Here is a 15,747-nt window from a genome sequence, read left to right on the forward strand (position 1 = left end):
CAAAACAAAAAACAAACCCCGTCTTATAAATGGAATTCCCAAGCCATTGCTTACCTGTGCCACGAGTGCCTGTACATCGCCTAGTCTAGTGATTTCTTCTGAGGTAATTTTTTCACGTTTCGGTGGCTTAACGTAGTATTGTCTGTCGTTCAGATGCAGCCTGCAAAAGAGTAAATTGTTCGGAGAGAATGTTAAATCAAGGGTCATCCGTTAATAGTAGAATGTTATCTATATTTAATATTATTTAAATTTATTTATTTGACACATTGACACCCACCGAACGCAACTACTTTTTTTGATGCATGCAAGCGTCCCCTTTTCGTCACTTTTGTGAGCTAATCGGATTAAATTGTTTATCCGTCCATTATCTTCCCTAGCATCGTTCCGATTGGTTCCGATCGCCCACCGATTCAGGAATTGAAATGAAACACATTAATTCTTGTACAACAAAATGCTATCAAAACGTGAGCAGAATCGCATAACCGCGCTTGAAAACCTGAGAAGAATTCATTTTTAAATACCTCCTTCTGTGAGGTACCGGGCGCCTCCACTGAAAAGCGCAAACGCGTTTTCTCACGTCACGTTGCCAAAAATATACCGAAAAAAGACAAGGCAAACATGCACACACTCACACAAACACTCATCGGCCCTTTTCGTGCCACCTTTGCACATCAATTTCCTATCTAGGTTTCGATGCGACCATCAGGGGCGCAGCTGTTTTGTCTTCCGCTTTCGATTTCTCTCGGTTAACGGAAACTTTTCATTTTCCTTCAGACCGCACATAACATCGAAACACAAACCATAGAAAATTGCGGATGCGGGTACTTGCGGAAGGAAATCCGTTCATTCACCTGCTCGCGAAACATCGCAAGGGAGGGCTAGAGAGTCGCGCAAGGGGGAATTATTTAGAAGGTGCTTTTCCTTTTTCCCTATTTTCACTCACAACAGCGCAGGATGGTGTTTTTTGGGTGTTAGTTGAAAAGAAGATGTTAGATCAAACGGAAGCGAACGTCGCTTGGAATTTCCACAGGTAATTTGGTTGTTCTTTTGAATGGATGGAAGCAGGAGTTTTGTAAGGGTTTAGAATTTATGGGTGACTGTTATTACCTTCAAAACGGCGTAAGAGTATTTCACACACACACACAATCGGAAAGCATCGTGCAAGGAATGATCTTCCGTTGCTTTATATTTTGTACAAACCGGGTGCAATATAATTTTAAGCTTAATCTAAGGGCTTTTAGCATCAATATATCATTGAAAGGGGTTGTGCTAGAATTTCTCATATCGAGACACGAGAGACAAAGCATTCTAACCACCCTCTCATTCATTTAAAAGCTTCCAGAATTCGCTACAAAATGCTTGCGGTTGCCTTATAAACGACCCACATTAAAGCATTCCTTTCGATATTGAAAATTTGCATTCTGTACCACAATCTACGTACATCCCGAACCTTTTGGTGAATAATTACTTCTGTAGGGATAGATAGATGTGGTTTACTGCTGCAATGACTTTGGCAGGGCATACGTGTACGAATCGAAACGACGAATGGAAAGATTTATGGTGCAATTTTAAAACCGTACTCGTCTTCGATACGTGGTGCAAATTTATATTTCTCACCAGAGCGTTCAACTTGTGTGCCCTTTGGACTACTTTACTTCATTTTCCCAGAAGGTCCTAACGTGGGAAATGAAAACAAAATTGCATCCCTTGCCGCAGTTTTTCCAGTTGTGTAATCGCAGGAAAAAAAAGCATACAAGAGTGACCACACCCCTGCCGAGGGGATCGTATACTGAAGGATAAGTAATCGATCAAGTGGATTGGAATTAATGATACGGAAAGTGTGAAAGTGACCGGGTGGATGGTAAAGCATTGGGGGTGAAGTGATTAGCCAGTGCGGTTGACAGCTAATTAATGTAATGCTTTGCTCGAGTGGATTTGATTGAATTCCAACTGGAAGGAGCGCGTTTTTGGTTCAGGATAAAGAAATAGAAAGCGGCCAGAGCCAATGCGATATAACGTTGAAGTAGATCTTGTCACTTGTCGCACGGAGATTATGATGGATGACGTTGATTGTGACTGTGAGATGTAACCACTTTAGATAAAAGCTTTACTTGTGTGGATTATTTGGGTTTTTTGTGTATGTTATTGCACGTGTTGTAAATTATTATTGACCTTTCAAAAGAATATTCTTACTGACATTCACCTTTGTTATAAAAGTAAATATAAAGAAAATAGAGTAAAATAAACTTAAACATCAAATCAAAATTTTTATTTACAATTGATAGTGCCGGTCCAGTGCCGTATTGTCAACATCAAATCAAAATTTTGAATAAAAAATCTAAACCGAATTTTCTCCCAAGGAATGTAGTTTCAATTAGTTTCATTTGATGTTTTTCATTCGAGAGGTTCATATTTTCAAGACACTGACGCAAAAATCGAGCTTAATGTTGTTGAATGTCTGTGTGATATTAACCTGGAGGGCATCAAAAGCTTTGAGAGCACATCAGTTACCGTAACTACCAGCAGATGTCTTGCCGCCCGCGTCATGACTTACAAGACTGCTTGATATAGCCTTGCTATAAGGGGTAATGGTCCGAATAATATTCGATAACCAATTCTGTACAAAACAGTCTAGCAGGGCGTACCCTGTATCGACATTAGTAATAATTTATCATCGCCTCAGCGCGTGATCCAGGATTACTGTGAGACACATTGCAAACACATTGAAGGAACCACAGAAATTTCACCACCATGTCGTACTGTTAAGGCCAGAAATACTGTTCAATGACGCGCAAGTCGCCCAGAATTCACAACAAATGCATGCCACTGAAGATGCTTAGTCACTTGAAGGTTCTCGTGTGGTTTGACTTTGTTCCCAATTAGACAATTTTACTTGTTCACATACGAGTTTTCGAGCAACTTTGAGGTACGGTTCCAACTACTTTGAAACTCAATCGAACGAACACAGAGCGATTTCTTTGAATGTTTAGTTTAAAATTCTTAAATCAATTGGATGTTCTCCTTTCCAAGATTAAGTCTGTAAAAGGTTAAGCGCATTTTTGGCCGCTGCTTCGTTGAATTACCAACCTACTCAACTCAACTCGGTGCCATATTTTGGAGCTCCCTTCATTGGAATCGAGACGTTCCCAGGCTCAAGCCATATTTATCGCTGGACTGATTGTCGGAGGTTTCGACGCGCCATCCCTCCTATACTCGCCTATCTTTAACGATTCCTGCGCGCCGCACAATATTTCCCTCTAACAATCCACTACTAATTTGTTTCCGACATTTCAATGCTTTTTCTGACCATTTTGACTTTGACATCCCTCTGTTTTCTTTCCCGTTCTAGACTTTCTTCATCTCTTACTTAATGTTCTTCTATTCTTATTCTTTGATCTTTTCTTTGACCCTGACTCAGTTTTAACTCTTGCTCCTTCAGTTTACCATAGTTTTTAGATTTAAAAATAGATTAAATTTATGATTGTATAGCCCCTGAGGCCAACAGTTTTAAGAAACTATAACAATATAACAATACGCGTGGTAGGTCTTGGGCTGAATAGTTTGCTCGAATATGGGCGTAATACTCAAAATGTTGCTTGAAAAGATCATAAATCTGGATAACCATTTTGATAAATATTTGCACAAGTTGTTGGATGTTATGGTTTTCTGTGCTAGGAAAGACTCAACATAATTTAACAAACTAATTTGATAAAATCAGTTGCAGTTATTCGAAAACATTGAAACCTGCTCCTTGAAAAAAAAAAAAAAACTATTCGTTTACATTAGGTGACTGCCTGGAAGTTTAGACAAGGACTAGAAAAGGCATACTTAGAACTAAAAAAATTATACAAAAAAAAAACGAAAAACGATTAAACATTAACACGAATGTTCAACATGATTAATAAGCTCAATGGAATGCAAACGTTGCCATTGCGATGTTATTGACAGCAAGACCCTTTTTCATATGTTCATTGGTAGGCAAACATTCTTAAAACACCAATCATTGGGATTATTAATTACATCCTGCGTAACGCAGCTGTTCACACACACACACGTTAGAGGTCGTGGGAAAAGCAATAAATTATAACATTCAAACTCACGACCACAAACCGTGTGTTCTCCCGTGGAAAGTTCGATACTTTGCCTTGCCTTCGGTGGGGAAAAAAGGACACCCATCTCTGGCGAGGGTTACGGATTTACAAAGGCGAAAAGAAAAAAAAACCCAAAAGACTTCACTCCAATGCAAGCTTCCCCCATGGGGAGAAAACTAATTTCGGCACTCGATCGAAACGTGCCACGATAAGAAGGAAGGCGTACTTTTCGGGGCAGTACACAGTACAATGGCGTATTGCTTCATGGCAAGCCAGGAATCAAGAGTGGAAAGCATGAAAATTTTCCCGATAATCCCGCTACCCGGGAGTGGTTATGGGCGATGATTTTACCAAGAGGAGGATACAAATATTCTCGTGAGTAAAATAGCCTCCCTTCATATCTTTCCTTTTCTTCTTCCTTCCCCGACACTGATCCAGTGGAGCTTGATTTTCATCTCGAAGCTCAAAAAAGTCTTACTGATTTTTCACCCAGACTCGGAATGAAATTAATCCACCCACGTAAAGGAGGGGGAGAAAGAGAGGGAGGAAGAGAATGCCACCCACTCCCCGGAGAATGTGTGGCGCCGGCTGAAACCAACTAACCATCGGGTCCAATCAAAAAACCAATCTGATTTCGACTTTCCCTTCCAGCCGATTGGACCGGAGGTTCCGCGGCCAGGTGTTATGATGGGGGATTATTTAGATTGCGGGCTGCGAGGATTGCCGGGCGCGACGGTTTAGTTATCCGATTCCGGACATCGGTATGCCGATGGATCGATGGGTTTTCTTTTTTTTTTGCATTGGTATAGGGAAATCTTACCTCACCCCAAAGAGACTGATGCGGGTCCTCTGCTGGTTTAAGCTGGATCAAAATGAGCAGACAATTTTCTCACCGTATGATTTCCACCTGCACCAGTGGGTCGACGTGTTTGCATGTGTGGGATGGGTACTGATAAGGAATAGCAAAAACAACAAGACAACGAGAGATGAAGCTTTCGGAAACCGGCGGTTTATCTGGTTCATCAAACCAGACGTTCGCCGAAGGAACGGTTCGTTTGGTGTTGGAAATGGTCATGGTTGGTAATATTAAATTTAACATATGGATAAAAAATGGCACCGAATGCCCGGGGAAATCACTCTTTTGCAAGGGTTGAGTTCATCCCTCTGGTACTGTCTGTTCTTATGGTTTTGACAGCTGCATTTTTTACTCTTGGTGCTTTGAAAGCTATCCAAATAAATAAAAATAACCGGTTTGGCTGATTAAGTTTGCTAAATGTTCACCCGTAACTGGATAGGCTTGTGACTTGCACTATAGAATTGATTCATTGACCAATATATATATGAAGAAGCGTTCTTCTTCTTGGCTTAATGCCCTTCTAGGTCACGCCGACCTTCTTTGACAACCGGTTTACTTTGAACACCGGGCTTCAAATCCCATCCGGACCGTTCCCCCGTAGCGAGAACTTACAAACCAACAATGTGATATCAGCACATCAATTTAAGGTGGCGCAAGAGCTCAGCGCACCACCAGTAATGGTAGACAGCAACCGTCGGCGTACTCAAAATACTCATAACTATCGAGCTATTCTTTCACGTATCGAATGAGTGCAAGTACAGGAATCTTAAGCCCCATGGATTTGCCGTGTAATTATGCTTGAAAATGAATAGATATGATTTTTTCTTTATGCAAAAATCCAGCCGATAAACGCATAAATTAACAAGAATTAATTTATTACATTGCATTTCAAAGAAATATTGCTCATATTTCTTTCAAATTTATCAATCTTCAAATGGCACAAATTTTAATTGTGGAAGCTTCGACACAAGTCGTGCGATATGCAGGTATTTTTTTTCTTATCACGGATAAATCCATCTTTACATTGGCATCCCGTTTGGCAGCTATTATCGCAGGGCACTATTTGCAAATCTACACACTTTGATTCACAAGCACACGTTACAAATTGCTCGTCGTCAGAACACGCTGGGGAAGAATTTTTCGGAAAAATGTGACCTCAATTAGTACGTGCTGTGTGTTGTGGCAAAGGGGTACTATCAAGATGTATGTGAACTGTTCACTGAAAAAGCACACTTACGCCTTTCAGCAAGTGCTGTGATCGTCATCAATGCCAACAACAAAAGAACCAGTTTCGACTTCATTTTGTAGCGTTCGTTTGATGAGTGTTTTCTTCTAGAGAAAAACTGAACTTACACTCTCAACTTAAATATGGATCATGTTATATAGTAACGTACTATTGTGGTGAGTCGAACGCATTCGTTTGTGATTTGTTTCGCTGCAAATATTGTTAAAACTGGATATTATCGGAATTCCAAGACGCAATGGGCTAGAAGATACGACAGAATTGTTGTATATTCTCGACAAATTTGATATGAGTTATTCAAAAAGAATGATGGCATGTTTAACAATTTTATCGTGCTAGAAATTACCAAAACACACGTCTGCATTTTGCTTATAGCTTCAGCGTTTATCAGTTTACATTTAAGATCCACCAATAAGGATTTACCAGTTGATCCTGATGATTTTTATATTACACGTCGTGACTAAATCGTTTATTCCAACATGCTGTGAAACTAAACAAAAATTTATTATTTATTTTTGTTTTGTACCAATTTGTCTGCCTTATCGTCACACAAACGTAAGTTAATGACTTTTAAACTCAAATAAAACGCTAAATAAAGATACTCAAATAAAATAAAAACTAAATAACCTAACCTAAGTCCTAAACTTACGGCAAAGTATTTAAGTGGGAGCGGAAGTAAGGAAGGAAGCGGAAGGAGGTTAAGGAAGAATGGAAATCAAAGCCGTGAGCTACATGGTTGAAGAGGATCGACCAACCGCAGAGCGCCTATTAGGGAAAATTAAAGGAGAACGAAGGCACAGAGAGCTGGAAGATACATAGAAGTGGATTGAGGATAGGAGACCAGGAGAATCTAGGAGATCGCGAAGAAAGGAAGCGATGAAATAGGGTTGAGCCAGGAAGCGGTGATCTTGCAGATAACGTAAGCCTAATAGTTGACTCGTAAGGAGAAAGAAAAGGGGCCAAATCGCCCATCAATTTACTAGTAGCAAACCTGGTGAAAGTCCTGTGAAAGGTTGTGAAAGTCCAGCTGAAAAATCCCGCAGTCGGAAAAATTGCTGGCCACACGTTTTAATAAACCAAGTATTCTCCAAAACAGCATCTATATACTACGAAAAACTAAGACCAGAGTCAATCCAACCACCTAGGTCCTATTCTGATCTTTAATCTTTATTTTAGCTAGCATTCACACTATAACATCACAGTGTTCGATTTAAATTACTATATTTTTGTTCTAGCTTCAGTCATCGATGCACAATCTTCTAGGAATGCATGCTCCAGTTTCCTCTTGACGGACGAATCCTTCGTTACAAAAGCAACCAATGTGACACTTTTGAACGCAAAGCGTTTCTTCAGGATGACACTTAGGTTCACAGATCGAACAATCGTCATAGTGCTCGTTGGGAGGACATGCTGAGGAAGACATTAAGGGAGAACGAAAAATAAATGGAGTATAAACGATACAGCTAAGCTCACGGTCCGCTGGAACATGAACCATTTCATACACTGACGCGTTATTCTTCTGTATCGTGCGCATTCGTTAAATATTTGTTCTACTCCAAATATTGTTGAACCTGATTATTACAGAAGTCCCAAGGCTAAGCAATAATTAGCGAAACCAGCGAGACTCTACAAGTTGCTACTGGAGCATTTTATTAGCATCTTGAATAAGTTCTTAGCAACTGTCTGAAGGGAGTCTAATGTAAGAACAGAGTATGTGAAGCGAGCAGTAGTAACCAGGGTAAACCAAGCGATGATTATGTTGAAACAAAACCCAAGAAGGGCGCATCTTGTTTTCGACCGTTTCCATTTCACTCGCACGGTATCTTCCAGACATTTGGGAAAATCTTTGATAGTCTTATTGCCTATCAGTTCTAATACGTTATCAGTTAACGAGATCTGGATAAACCTCTAGAAGAAAACTATTAAATTGTCGAACGCATATGATTCTGATAAAGAGATTAATGAATTCAAGGATACACTGGTAGGAAACCTAATGCATATAATTGCAATCAAACAGGATAGGGCTTATAAGTTAAACTGAAAAGGCACCAAGAAACTAGAGACACAACACAACAATTCGTGCTAAAACTGTAATATAATTCCTTTAGATTTTGCGTAACCTTTACTCGAAGTTGCACCGTTTTATTGTTTTAAGCCACGGCTTATTTCATAAAACACTCTTCTATCGTGATACATTCATCAGTGTCCTTATCACGGACAAATCCTGCATTACAAAAACAATCATCGTGACAATCTAAGGTACATCCATTCCATTTAGTATTACAGTATACTTGACAACCCCCGCAGTTGTCATAATATTCGTTTGGACCACAAGCTGAAGGAGACACGATACAAGTACGTTTAATTTTATTATCATATGTTGTGATCGATTGAATGCAAAAGAGAACAAGTCATTCTTTTTATGTAATAACTGTTACAAGTTTAATTGAAAAAAATAACTTACTTTTTTCAGCACGAGCTGTTAGCATCACCATTGCCAACAGCAAAAGAACCAGTGTCGATTTCATGTTGCTACCTTTGTGCGTTGTGTTAATTCGCAACAAAAACTAAATACCTACTTTATACTAAAGCATGTCCCTTGTTATATAGTGGCGAATTTTTGTGGTGTGTCGAACGCATTCGATGTATTTTCGTTTCGCTACAAATATTGTTGAAACTGATTATTATATGGGTCAAGACGAGACGAAAGATTATTGTGCGAGCCATTTCTGGAAACTGCACACGATGAAATACACAATTTGCGGCTTAAAATGAAGTAAACACTAATCAGAAAAACATTCATCTGTCCAGTTGCGAACAGGTATCCCGAAAGGTAGCAACATGAACAACTAGAAACTACTCAACAACGAGCCATAAAAACGTGGAAACAATTACACATGTCACCATTCTACGTCACAAATAGTCTATACGTTCCATCGAAAGGAATTTGTCTAGCAAAGGATGTTTTGGTCTAAAGCAGGGTCATTCAAGAGAGAGACTATAACTGGTTGATCGAGTTGATTAGTACGCTAGTGTGATGAATAAGACAATAATTCTGTTTTATTGTGAAGTTTTGGCATCGTTTTAATTTTCCATTTATTTTGTATGTTTCGTAACGTAGACTCACGCACGGTTTTATTGTTTTTTTGTGATTCAGAACAGTGTCTGTTACTTGAAATCTTTAGCGATCTTTAAGTCTGTTGCGAATTCAACGGTAAGCAAACTGACCAGCTGGAGGAAGCTCGGAAGGCACCCCTAACTATTGCAGACTCTATTCTATTCCCAACTCTCTGTTCTATTATTCTATTACTCTCTGTTCTATTCCCAACTTTTGTTCCGCTTGACGATTCTGAGGCCTTGAATTATATGTTCAGCTTGCACAGCATATTTTCTTCAATCACAACATGCACACTCTTCCGGCGGAATGCATACTCCAGATTCCAGCTCCCGTACCAATCCATCTTCACAAAAGCATCCGGGTTTACACGGTAAATTACAAGCTCCATATTCCGAACCGTCACATTTTGGTTCACAGACACCGCAGGGATTGAAAAACTCACCAGAAGGACAACCTGGGAAGGGCAGACATGTAACTCAATGAACGCGTGGTTGATTTGATGTAAAAGCAAACAAATCATTATTTAATTGTTAACCGTGTATTACTTCAAGTTCAAATCAAAAACACGCTTACGCTTTTCTGTAAGTACTGTGAGCGTCATCAGTGCCAACACCAGAAGAACCAATGTCGACCTCATTTTGCTACCTTTGTATGTTGTGTTAATCCGCAGCAAAAACTAAACTTACGTAATGTTAGAACATGGACCATTTTATATAGTACTTGCGAATTATTGTGGCGTGCCGAACGCTTAATTCGTTAAATATCTGTAACAAATATTGCAAATGTGGTTCCAATATTGTAGACTGTAATAATTGCAGGACTCCCATGTTCCCAAGTCATGTTCAAGTCATTTCTGAGCTGAAGCCAGAATTACCGTCGCCTCTTTGTGACATCAGTCAAGATAAATTATTTGATAATAAGAATCAGATTACAAATTTATAAAACTTTAGCAAGCCGAAGTGAAAGGGTGCTGAATAGCCGAAGAAAAAGAACATGAATAAGGGGTGACCTGGTAGCAACAGCGATAGCGGCGTCGATCTTCACATGGCAGGACTGGGGTTCAAATTCCATCCGGACTGTTGCCCTAATTCTCGTAAGCCATTAGATAGCCCGCATCACATAGCAGGTCGTTACGCCAGGAGCACTCCTGGCCAGTAAGTATCATCAGAATCAACGCGTGCTTACGCTGTAATAATTCTCAAAAAACATTAATTTAAGATCTACTCAAACACCGACCATATTATATACTAATACGTTTTTGTGGTGTGTCGAACGCAATCATTAAATATTCGTTTCGATAATTTTGTCTACGCATGTTATTGGAAATGATTGTAAAGTTGTACCTTTCGATTCATTTTTTGCTGCAATTGCTGCAAATTGGTGTAGCTTTTGTTCTGGTGACGTTTACTGCAATTCCCAGTTAGTTTGGTAATGGTGTGGTTTTGAAATACATTATAAAAAATCGTATTAAACCTACAAAACATGGTAATTGTGTGGTTTGTTCTATCAAAATGGTTGCAGATTGAAATCTGTTCAAGTTTGCTTCAAACTTCAGTCCTCTTTTACCAAAATATCTCTTCATTTGGCGTAAACGAGGACTCATATTTCTATAGGTCTCGTACTGGAATTAGTGTTTTCTACCATGAAACATAATCATCCGACGAATCTCACTGTTCGGCCCATGATTTGAAAGGCTACAATAGTCGACCTTAGCGTTACTCGCACTATAGTCTTTAGGGCTGGGAGTTTTCTTCTGTACTGATATTTTCCAGAACCCATCGAGGAGCCAACATCGACTCCGATCACCGCTTGGTTGGCCTGGTGATCTGGTGTAGAATATCCCGCCCCCGCGCCAATGGGAGACCAAAAGACACGCCTGGGAGGAGCAGGGAATGCGGAAACTCGAACACATCAGAGAGGCGTATGGTCCCACCGGAAAGTTTTTCCAAGCGATAGCAGACCGCCGAAACAACTTCATACCTAAGGCGATCTGCTGTCGCAACAAAGATGGTGATCTGGTTAGTAACCAGCCAGAGGTCCTCTCGCGATGGGCTCAGTACTTTGATGGACTACTTAACGACCAGTTCAACGAACACTAGAGGTTCCACTAGCAGACTGTCCCAAGGTACCGTCGACACCTGACATAGAGTACACACGAAAAGCTATACGTCGGTTAAAAAACCGACGTGACCGCATATTCAAGTCGTCCGAAACTTCACCTATCTTGGGTTAAAAGTCTGCACCGACAAGACGCTCGGAAGGATCGTTGGCCCCGTACGTGTGGAAGGGCAATGGAGGAGCCGTTACAACGACGAGCTGTAAGAACTGTATGACGACCTCACCGTCGTGCAGTGAATTAGGCTCCGATGGGCTGGTCATGTTATATGCATGGCACCGGACGACCCAGCTCAGAAAGTCCTTTTAGGCCGTCCACACGGACAGAGGAGGCGTGGTAGCCCCAGATGAGGTGGGGTGGGTCTCTGTTCGCTTCTAAATGATTAATGTGTAAGATGCCTGTGTACTCTGGAGGATGTCATGCGAAGCTTCGACATCCGCGGCACGATTTTTCCCCGATCTCTCCAATTGCTTGGCTTCGCGGATAACTTCGATATCATCGGACGGACAACTGCGGCGGTGTGCGAGGCGTACACCCGACTGAAACGCGAGGCCAATAGAATTGGATTGAGCATCAATGCGACGAAGACGAAATACCAGCCTGCCGGAGGATATGACCGTAATAGAGCCCGAATCGGAAGCAGAGTATCAGTCGACGCCGACGATTTCGAGGTGGTAGAGAAGTTCTGCTACCTTGGTACGATCGTAACTTCGGACAAAAACGCAAGCAGCGAAATTCGAAGGCGCATTGTCCAGGGGAATCGTGCCTACTACGGACTCCACAAACTCCTGCGATCCAAAAAACTCCTACAGCATACGAAATGCACGATTTGCCGCACCTTGATACGTCCGGTAGTCCTCTACGGGTACGAGTTTTGGACTATGCTGATGGAGGACGCCAATGCACTTTCGAACGGCAGATGCTAAGGCTGAGGATAAAGCGGGAGCTAGTTGAGCTGTTTGGTGGTGCTGATATCCTGACGGTAGTCTAAGTCGGAAGGATATATTGGCTGAGGCATATAATGAGGATGCCGGACTCATGCTCCATCAAGAAGGTGCTCGTCTGCGACACGTTCGGCACGAGGCGTAGAGGAACACAGTGAGCTCGTTGACTGGATCAAGTGGAGTCTAACCTGTCGGAGATCGGATGCAGCCGTGGATGAAGGACTGCAGCCCTAGGCCGAGTTTCCTGGAAACTAATTGGAGACCTGGCCATGTCGACACGACGTGCTCAATCCGGAGCAGGCCATGAAAAAGAAGAAGAACTCAAATAACACGCACTGAAGATGAATTCTAATCCTTATTTGTTTCTTTACTTATCTTCTTACGATTGTGCCTTCTGACAGACCAATCAAATGACAAATAATTGGTTACTTTACAATAAAAATCCAACGCTTCAACACTTTAGGCATAAAAGCATTTTACATATTTTCAGATCAGTTATATCTTTGGTTATCCTTCTACACTATGCTTAGCGCCGCAGAATGGAAATTACGATTGAATAATTAGAACAAGGAACTGCAGGACTGAGCATGCACAGAGTGTTCCTCTAACGCGGTCACTGAGCATTTGCTCTACGCTATGGGTTGCTAGTTTAAAAAAAAGGTTTCATTTAGTATGGACGTAATAAAATATTGTTTTTTTTTATTCATAAAGGACGGCCAGGCCGTATTGCTGATAAAATATTGTTTACTTAAAACAAAATCAAAATCAAATTTTGAAAACTCCGATAAATCTAACGATTTTTTACATATCTAATGTGGTTAAATAAGCGCCATTAATTGCAACGTACCATCCACAAAGGTCCTATTATCGCTTTTACAGCGATAATATGACTCCTTGAACAGATTCATTACCCATACATACAGTTGGCACTTTCGTCATGAGGGAGCCGTCTCAAAATAATTGCATCTTCATTTCGTTTGGAATAAATCTGCGTAACGAAAACTTCCTGCTGCAGCAAATCGACGGCAAATGAAAGTTATCTAATTTAATTGCAAATCCCCAACGTCAACTATCTTAAGACAAGAGAGCACTTGGGCCTTACCGTTCCCTTAGCTTCCGTCCCGGCGGAATGAAGGACAAATAGTTTGTGATCGGTTGAGCGGGCTGTTGAATATAGATGATGCTGTGGATGTGCTGTGAAACGAGCTCACGTTACTTTGCCCTTTTTTCTTTTTTAACTCGGAACAAATCGAACTTGATGTAAAAGACGTGTAACGAGAAATTGTGATAGAAAAGCGATGAGAGTGCTATCCGTACATTGGAGCAAACGTGTTCCAACATTCGAGAGAGCAATTTAGCCTTCAATTTGAACAAAACAGTAAAGACAAGGGTACACTGTGACGGTTCGAATCAAGTAACAACAAATCGGACGATAAGAACCGTCTTCATGCCGGAAAAGGAAATTTAATCAACAAAGTGCATCTTCTGCTTATAATCGTCAAGAAAGAAAGGCTTCAGTTATTCCAACTTTGTCTTGCTGTCCGGCGGGTACGGGCACCTCACTCGTCGCAACCACCCAGAACGATTCCTTCAATAATGGTGCGCGGTCACGAAATACTCCACTACCGTCCCCGTTTTGTAGTGGCTTTTTTTTTTACTTTTCAGCGTGTGCCATCAACCAGCGTGTAAAGTATAAATGCTACTCACCAAAACTCGTCGTCCATCAGGTTCTCGATGGAGCACGCGGCCGCTATCCGGACTCCTTCACGGTTAAGAATGGCTGCCCGGTCGATGCCACGGTCCTCCACCTTCAGCATGTCGAGAAAGTCGCCCACACAGTGCGTTACCGGTCGCAGCGTGAACTGGCAGCGTTCGTTCCGCGAGGGCAGTGGTACGGTGACGTGGGGCAATCCGCGAAAGTACCGAACGCTTACTTCTGGAAGGAGAGCAAAACAGACGGCACACCGTAAGAGAATGGAATTTAATCAATCGAACACGCAATGGGAACTATTTCCTGGGTGCGCATTTCAAAGGAAATGGTTCCAAGTCTGCAAAAGCTGATGGAGCATCTCGGTACGTGTAACCGTTTACTTTTATGACATTTTTTGTAACAGCATATCAAATTTTGTAGCCATATGGCGGTGTTTGGGTGATGAGCTTGGGCATTTTAAGGATATGTTGTAAGAACTAGAAAAATTTGAATTCTAAAAATAAGAAGGGTGAAGAAGCTATTTTCTCGGTTGCACGGTATGTTTCGGATTCTTTGAAGTGGCACAAGTAATTGAAAATGTCATATACAGGAATGTATGTGAGCGAAATTGGAGGGAAAGAGCATAGTGCGGATCTTTGATATCCATAAATAAAACAATGCAAGAATGAAAACGGGGTTTCAATAAAAAAAGGTTTAAAGAAACAATAACTATTAGTGTAAAACATTTTATGGTATTTAGAGAATTATTGGCGCGTTTATTGACGATATTTTAGACTTCCTTATTTTTTTTATCTCGTCCCGAGGATTCTTTACGGTTTCCCAGATATTATTGTTTTCGTCCCGTAGGTTTTTGACGATTTCCCATATATTTTCATTTATTTATTTTTATAGAATATGACGGCATGTCGCCGTATTGTCCCCATACATTTGAGATGTTGAATACGTTTTTAGAACATACAAGTCTTTCAATGATATTTTACACAGCTAAATATACCCATGAAATTGTTTCTGAATATAAGTTCTAAGTTACGTTATAAGTCGTAACTTTTTTTTGTAGCAAGACACAAGTTGATAGTGTGATTAAAAATATGAAAAAAAAACATGTTTTATTTTATTCTTTTCTGCTGACAAGAACATATTATCCATATCTTTAATTTTTGTTTTTTTTTTAAAGAAATCACGAATGTTTCTACATTGTTTCAAAGATATCCGGGATATAATATCCTAGAATCCAAAAAAATCTAAATTGATATGAAAAAACCCGTGGAACGAAAACAAAAATAAGTGAGAAATTGTCAAAAATACTATGAAAAAAAATATTGAAGAAAGCGTCAGAAAATCATTGGGATTTCCTGTAAGAACAAGTAACAAAGTAAACTACTTATTGACGCACTATTTCGTAAAGCGAATTTTTCGCTTACTACTGTAAGAAGTAAGTAACACAGTAAGTCTGAAATATTATAAACTGGGTTCAGGAAAAACCTGTTTTCACTTTTGTACTTCTGTCTTACTAAGTATTTGATAAGTCGTCGCGAACATAAAACTCTCGGAAACTCAGCGTTTGTGAGAGCCAAAAAGAGAACAACAATGTTGTACAATAAGTATTAAAAGAAATAAGATAATACATCCCAGAAAAGTATAAAAAGAAATGAAAGAATATAACGCAGA

General features: G+C 40.4%; 4 protein-coding genes across 5 annotated transcripts in view; 2 read left to right on the forward strand and 2 right to left on the reverse strand.

Moving 5' to 3' along the window:
• The window catches only part of LOC126563183 (uncharacterized), a 385,303-nt gene that overhangs the window by 290,981 nt on the left and 78,575 nt on the right, over positions 1–15,747 (forward strand). The window lies entirely within an intron of this gene.
• The window catches only part of LOC126562946 (sugar transporter SWEET1-like), a 207,476-nt gene that overhangs the window by 94,834 nt on the left and 96,895 nt on the right, over positions 1–15,747 (forward strand). The window lies entirely within an intron of this gene.
• LOC126563082 (peptidoglycan-recognition protein SC2-like) overlaps positions 1–15,747 on the reverse strand; it is a 260,445-nt gene that overhangs the window by 88,979 nt on the left and 155,719 nt on the right. The gene's annotated exons all lie outside the window — the stretch shown is intronic.
• Positions 1–15,747, reverse strand: part of LOC126562295 (calcium uniporter protein, mitochondrial) — a 134,389-nt gene that overhangs the window by 2,818 nt on the left and 115,824 nt on the right. The window contains exons 3-4 of the mRNA XM_050218754.1: positions 14,076–14,304; positions 55–160 (exon numbers count right to left, since the gene is read on the reverse strand). Of these exons, the coding sequence (XP_050074711.1) occupies positions 55–160; positions 14,076–14,304 (335 nt within the window). The remainder of the gene's footprint in view (positions 1–54; positions 161–14,075; positions 14,305–15,747) is intronic.

The sequence above is a fragment of the Anopheles maculipalpis genome, chromosome 3RL, assembly GCF_943734695.1.
Source record: "Anopheles maculipalpis chromosome 3RL, idAnoMacuDA_375_x, whole genome shotgun sequence".
Taxonomy (NCBI): Eukaryota; Metazoa; Arthropoda; class Insecta; order Diptera; family Culicidae; genus Anopheles; species Anopheles maculipalpis.